The 7,146-nt window shown below is 44.9% G+C and overlaps 1 protein-coding gene across 4 annotated transcripts in view; it reads right to left on the reverse strand.

Annotated features, from left to right (window-relative positions):
- The window catches only part of kif26aa (kinesin family member 26Aa), a 70,348-nt gene that overhangs the window by 22,879 nt on the left and 40,323 nt on the right, over nucleotides 1-7,146 (reverse strand). For 3 of the 4 annotated variants that reach the window (XM_044168124.1, XM_044168123.1, XM_044168127.1), the window contains 2 exons: nucleotides 4,624-4,819; nucleotides 381-566 (listed from right to left, as the gene is read on the reverse strand). In XM_044168124.1, coding sequence (XP_044024059.1) covers nucleotides 381-566; nucleotides 4,624-4,819 — 382 coding nt within the window. Of the gene's footprint in view, nucleotides 1-380; nucleotides 567-2,081; nucleotides 4,194-4,623; nucleotides 4,820-7,146 lie in introns of those variants that run through there. The other variant, XM_044168128.1, reaches the window with a different exon arrangement.

Here is a 7,146-nt window from a genome sequence, read left to right on the forward strand (position 1 = left end):
TGTAAAAAACAAAACAAAAAAGTTCATTTTCATGGATTTTGCAGCTTTTTCCAATTGGGACGAATATGTTTGTATGGTGGAAGTGTCACCCGAGTCTATATTTCTTTATATTTTGGTGAGTCTGCACCATGAAACGTCATGCTGTGTTAGCTACTGGCAGTTCCTGCCTGCACTGTTACCATGGAAACAGACAACTCTCACCTGGATTACTGTTGATACTGACTAAAAAGTCTGAACATGATGATTGTGAGTTAAGATCTGAAGTCATAAGGAACGTTTCTTTGTTGTTATGTGTATTTGTGTGTTCAGATTTGACTGATTTAAGGAGAACAGGTGTCAGTCTGGCTCTGAGGGTTAAACCAGACCTGGTCCCGTCTCACCTGTGAAGCATCCTGGGAGAAGACGGCGTCGAACATGAAGGTCTTTGGTGCGGAGGCGGAGGATCGTCCGCCGGCTGACGTCTCGCAGAGAGTCAGCTGCTTCTTTCTGCCGTCCACTTTGAGGAGGGACATGGACTCTGAGGACTCGCTGCTGTGGACCGAACAGATCCGGACCATCACTCTGACCTAGAGACAGACAGGAAGTCCACATCAGAGAGGAGGGAGGACCACGCTCTGATCAGGGACCATATTTATCAAGAATTACACTCCAGAAGTAAAAAAGTTCTTCACTAAAAGTAAAAAGACACATTTATGAAGAGACTCGTTCCTACTGACAGAGAAGTGTGGAGAAATCTTAAGATCACATGATGAATCGCATCCAATAAGACACAAGGATTTATATAGGATTAAATAAACAACTTTTATTCTTAATTCTGTAAGTCGAGGTGAAAGTCAAAGATTCCTGCACCGTGTTGTGTGACAGCTCGGACTCTAAAGGGTTTTTATTGGTCCGTCACAGAGCTGCTGAGTCGGCGCTCGGTGCCGGCGAGGAGGTCAAGTTTAAAGCCAATAACAATCTGAGACGCAGCAGTTTTGAAACGATGTGTTGCTGCGAGCCGGCGGTGCGAATCATCACCAGGAAGCAGCTGATCTCCAGTCTGTAACAGCAGGAAGGCCCTTTGAAATATACGTAATACTGCTGAACTTTAAACACCTGCAGTGTTTTATCCAGATACGGTTTATCAATATAAGGAAGGAAGATGAACAAGAACAGAGTTATGAAAGAAAATGGAAAGATTTAAAGAAAGAACATATAACGTACGAACGTATCTGATCAGACTGAAGTTCCTGCTGAGAGCCTTCAGCTGATCTGTGAACAGTTTTATTTCCTCTCTGACAGTGTTGAAGCTGCAGTGCTGCTCTCAGATCAGTTCATCACTCTGTTTACGATCCTCTGCTGTAACTACAAACAAGCAGAGCAGATTCTGTCGTTTTTTTTTTATCACCTTTAAAAGGTGGGGTATGCGATTCTGGAGAAATCCAACACCATGATACAGAGCAAACAACGACACAGCAAGTAATGTAACTAACGTTAGCGAGGTTGTGTGTTAGCAAACTGTCCCTACAGCTGCTGCTGCTAAGCTAACAGCCAGAGAGGACGAGACGGTTTCCCAGAGCAGCACAGCAGCTCCAGACAGCGACGCTCACAACTCTCCTGCTGCTACAGCTAACATCACAACAACAGCAGATCTTGGCTAACTAGAAAGTCAGCTGAATGTCCGCGGGCAAGTCGTTTAACGTTTAAATGATTATTTTATTATTCATGATATTATATCTCGATCTGATTCGATACTTGCAGAGAAGAGCTGAGTCTGCAGGAACAACAGATTCCAACAGTAAAGAGACAAAACGTCCACAGAAACTTCTCAAATCTTTCTGTCAACCCAACTCTCTGTCTGTCCGACATGTCCACTGCTGTCCTCACAGGAGTGTCCTGTAGATGGAAGCAGACCTGAGGCGCATGTGCTCGTTGTGGTCTTTAAGAGGGATGACCTTCTGTCTCGGTGTGTTTCTGGGTTTGTGACGATGTGTCCTTGATTATGTCACACCTCACTGAAATCAAGATCTGGGTGTCCAAAAATGTCCTCCAGTTGAACGACTCCAGATCAGAAGCAGTTATAATTCAGCACTAACACTCACCTCTAAACAAGAGGCAGTGACCTGGGTGTTCTTTTGATGCTCAGCTGCCTGAAGTGCTGCACCAACATCAGGTCCTTCCTTTCCTCTGCAGATCTACAAGAGGTCGTCGACATTGTGCTTTGTATGAGCAGGCGAAACATCCAAAGACTGCAGCTGATTCAAAACGCTGTCGCGGCTTTTAACACGTTCATCAGCGATCTGCCCTCACTGGTTACCTGTCAGTGTTAGAAGAGATTTTGAGATTTTACTGCTGGTTTTTAAAGCCTTGACTGGTCAGACTGCTGCCTGTATCTGTGATCTGCTGCCTCCCTATGAGCCTGATCGCTGCTTGAGGTCCTCTGGTGACGGGGCCCCTGCTGTCGGGGCCCCTCAGCTGAGGAACTCTCAGCTACAGTACTTCTATTATTATTTGTCTGTTATTACAAGATGTGGTTTGCTCTTAACACCGCTCCGCAGGGTCGTGTGAGGAGATGGAGGCTGTAGACAGGAGGTGTCTGCATGGGTGGCGTCAGGCCAGCAGGACGGCCAGCGTTCAGTCACAGACGAGCAGCTCTGGTGTGATGAAGCTCCGATGACTCTGCTTTGCCTCTTGCAGGTGATCTGATCTCAGAGCAGCTCTGGACGCAGAGCAGCAGAAACCTCTGTGAACAGTATTCGGGAGGTCTGAGCTGCAGCAGAACTCATTCAGTCTCATTAAAATGTTGTTTTATTTCTTTTTCCTCATTAACTGTTTAATGAGGCGCAAGCGTCCGATCAGAGGAAGAGTAATCTAAAGGTTGACTCCTGGAGATGCTGGTTGGATCACAGATGAAGGCTGAACTCTGATCAGATCCTGAAGAGTCAAGATCGTTTCATGAGGACTTTATAGCTGAAGAGAATGAGAGATCTCAGTGAGACACTTTACCTGCTGTGGTTTGTTTGTCGGGACTGACAGAAAACAAGGTCTCAACGAACTGAGAGAACCTGGCTGAGACTCACTGAGTTCACTTCTTCACCCCAAAATATCCAGACGTTTTAGAAGCAGCAGATCAGTTCAAACACAACTTCATCTAGATTTCACATCTGCAGACATCCAAAGGTTGTTGTTTCATTTTGTGATGATCAGAATATGTTTCCAGTAACAGAAAGCAAAGAGACCGTCTGCACCAGAGAAACCTGGTCCCAGACCCCTGGATCGCCTTCTTTTTCCTACATAGCAGCTAGCCAGCGAGCTACAGCCTCAGCAGACATGTTTCTGATGGGACAAGCACCCATAAAAAACATATGGATCTTTGACGTTAATTAAGGGGAAACGTGAGGGAAGCATGGTGTTGCCAGGAGCTTAACTGTGTGTCTTTCAGTTGAGTCCAGTGTGTCAGGTCAGATGTAAAATCCACTATAGGTTATTAGCTTTACTGAGCAGACGGCAGCAGATCTGGCAACATGATCCACTCTGACAGCCGAGTGTCTGATCTGCAGCCAGCAGCAGAGTGTGAGTCCACACACAGCTAATGTCGGCAAACACATTACATAATATCAGCAGACATGAGTCCTGCTGGCCAGACCTGAAGAGAACCAGACTGCCAGTCTAAAGTGCTGCTAGCGTCGCCTACAGGCTGCTGAGGTCATTACAGCCACAATCTGAACAAACATCCTGACGATTTATTCGTTCTTACAGCCTGAACAGCAGTGGAGCTGATGTAAAGTTTGTCCTGAGGGTGGTGAGTTCATCCTCTGGAGAGCAGGAAGGAGAGCAGGACATTTACTGATGATCTGAACTGGAGATTTCAACAATTCTGGCCCATTAGTGGCACCAGAGGAAAAGTCCGAGGTTATTAAAATGTTCCTGGTTCATCCTCTGGGGGCCCGGGATGGATGCTGAGGGCCGGTCTGGTATCAGAAGCCCCATTCAGACATTAACATCAGAGGGGGAGGAAACCTTTACTGTGCTCGTCGGTAATTTAACTCCTCGTCCAGGACGACATTCTGGTGAAATGACAGGATGTGGTCTGTAACAGACATGGACATTCAGCAGGACTAAAGAGAAAGACTAAAGCCTCCCCAGGGGGGCGCCGGAGAGCTGAAGGGGAGACAAACATACTGCAGGAGGCGAATTTGAGTCAAAAATCGCACTCCTTCTCAGAGTCCTAACTCAGTCAGATCTGAACTCACAGACATGAAACACATTTGAATCATTCAGTGTGACTCACACTTCCATTATCTCTGATGTCCGTCCAGAATAAACCTCCTGAAATCCACTTAGAAACCAGAGAAAGAAGACTGATGAAGAACACTTTCCTCAAGTTGAATGAACAAGAAGAAACTTTGGTTGTTTCCTCGGTCAGATTTTAGACTCATCAGTCAGTCAGCTGCTTCATACTGAAACAGGAAGCTCCTTCATCCAGACGACCCTGCGACCTCTCCCCACCCACGACCCCCCCATCACAGATCTTTCCCACGACCTGCTGCCCTGCTGACGTATCAAACTGGGTTTGTGAGAGAACCAGCTGTTCTGGACTCTGATCTACAGCAGGGTATTCTGGGTGACAACACGACATCTTACCTTCCCCATCCCCGGGGTGTCCTTAACCTTTGACCCGGCCCGGAGGAGGCATGGTGGGATAGCGGGCGGGGAGAGCTGCAGGGCCCCGCTGAAGCCCCCGATGTACAGCAGGGGCCCCGGGGCCTCACCAGGCCCTGAGGAGGCGGGGCCGGGCTGGGACTTCTTCCTGCGGGACAGACTGAGCTTCTGAGCCGCCCTGAAGATAAAAAAACATGAGAGACACAAAGATTCAGTCAGAAAAGATATGATGTGTATACAGTGCTGTTGTGGTGATGTTCACAGAGGGTCACAGGGTTTCACACTTCACGTCCTGAGTCTGTGGTGAATCAGTGAAAGATGCTGGTTTCAGTTAAATGTTAATAAACACGTCGTGTCTCAAGTCACTGCAGACGTTTTGAACCAGACCACCACTGCGAGGGAATCCACTAGCCACAGTGATTCCACTGGAATCCATAACATTTGAAATGCTCGTGTGACCTTCAGTCTGTTGGCATGAGCTCATATGTAGCCATAAATGGTTCCCATTTTAAAACGAGTCAGCTGGAGACAGAGAGAGTGTTCAACCAACTCACGGAGCTAATGTTAGCTTATTTAGCTACAGCTGATAAAATCTGCCAGTGACGGGAAATGAGAAGCTCTTTTCGTTTACTTCAAATGAAATCAAGGACTCGTTGTTTTAAAACTTGCTATGAACGGCGTAATCTTTAGCTTCAACTCACCGTTAGGGTGCACGTTACAGAGTTTTAAGCCCAGTGATTGGATGTTTGTTAGTGAAATGCACCTTGGGAATCGTAGTTAACTCTCCAGGGACCGACAGTTTATTACGGTAGGAAAGAACTCTGATGAGTGTCTTGAGGAGCTGAGATGAACAGGTATAGAAACTATCCAACAGAGGGAGAGAAGAAGAAGAATCAATGGGGGGTCGAGGAGGCTCAAACTCAGATCTGACATCATTAAAGAAGAAGAGAGTCTCTGCACTCCTCCTCCTCTTCATCCCTCCATCCTCCTCACTGAGTCCAGTCAGAGAACAGAAGCGTGTAATTACAGCTTCCATGAAGGACAGGAGAGTACAGCCTACAGCCTGAGGGAATACACTGAGTGTGTGTGTGTGTGTGTGTGTGTTTAACAGTGTGTGTGAGTATGTGTGTGTGTATTGTGTGTGTGTGTGTGTATTGTGTGTATGTGTGTGTGTTGGTAAAATGCTGCCATTTACGCTTCAGTAATGTCAGGGAGCGTTGATTTAAGCTCCCGAGGTTCTTCGAAATCTGCCTCCTCTTTCTATTTCGTCTTCTTTCTTCTACGATCCTCACAATTACATTACATTGTTAAACTACACTATCTGGCCACAAGTATGTGGACAGTCAAAACTACTTGCATCAACTTTACTTATCAGTAAATGTTTCCTCTTTTCAGCTTCATTCTCACCAAAGACCTGAGAGAATTTGGGAGTTTTCACCAATCAAATATAAGTGAACAGTCCACATTTAATTTTTGTTATATCACCATTATGGAAAGCAATTTTGACTCATTATTCAATTTATTTATATAGCGCCAACAAATCCCACCATGAGAAAGCACTTGGCCACAGTGGCAAGGAACTTCCCGTTTGTGTTGAAACTGTTTTAGAGACGTGTTGATTCAAGTGTTGCATCATACTCACAGGTGTTTTTAACATTATGTCCGACCCTTTTATATCCATGAGGGTAGAGTAAATAACAGAAACACCTGTCAGTATGATGCAACATAATTCAACAGCAGCACAAACTACAACCTCCAAAATGATCAAGCACTTGAATCAACACAAACTGAACATTATAACCTTCACGATGGAGGATTTATTACACGACTGTTGGATTAGACTGCTTCAGTTTTAGTTAGGTGTTCCTAATAAACTGGACACTGAGTATATATATACATATATAGGCTACAAGAAAATATATATACGCCTACAGCCTTGCGTCCATATGTTGAATAATTGTGGGCATCATCATCATCACCTGCAGTAAATTCATAGTGTGATGACTGTTAGTCACTTTAACTTTATCTTGTACACTGTACATGGAGTCCAAGTTGCAGCCTTCAGTTGTTGAGCAGAAAAGAGACGAAATTCTTGGTAACAGTTTGTAACAACAACTCAGTTTTTACAATAACCAGTTGATATTTTGTCAGTTATTAGTGGGCAGGTTAACAGTTTTAATGGTGAATGATGCAGAAAGATGCAGAGGCAAAGAGAGAGAGAGAAATCTTTTGTTAAGCTAAAGAAAAATGATTTGTTTAATTCAGGTGCTGTTTCATGTGAGGCAGCGAGACTCAGGGGGTTAGTAATGTGACTGTAATATATTTAACAGCCTCAGACAGAAAGAGACCTCAGAGACCTCAGAGACTAATGAAAAGGGCAGTGACTTGCTTTTAAAGTGTATGAAGCTGCAGTTCAAGTTTAAGATGATAGAATTTGTTATTTTATAACCTAACATTAAAGTTAACACTCCCTTTGCTCCATGAATGAACTCACTTTATGGTTAA

This window comes from Siniperca chuatsi, linkage group LG16 (genome assembly GCF_020085105.1).
Source record: "Siniperca chuatsi isolate FFG_IHB_CAS linkage group LG16, ASM2008510v1, whole genome shotgun sequence".
NCBI lineage: Eukaryota > Metazoa > Chordata > Actinopteri > Centrarchiformes > Sinipercidae > Siniperca > Siniperca chuatsi.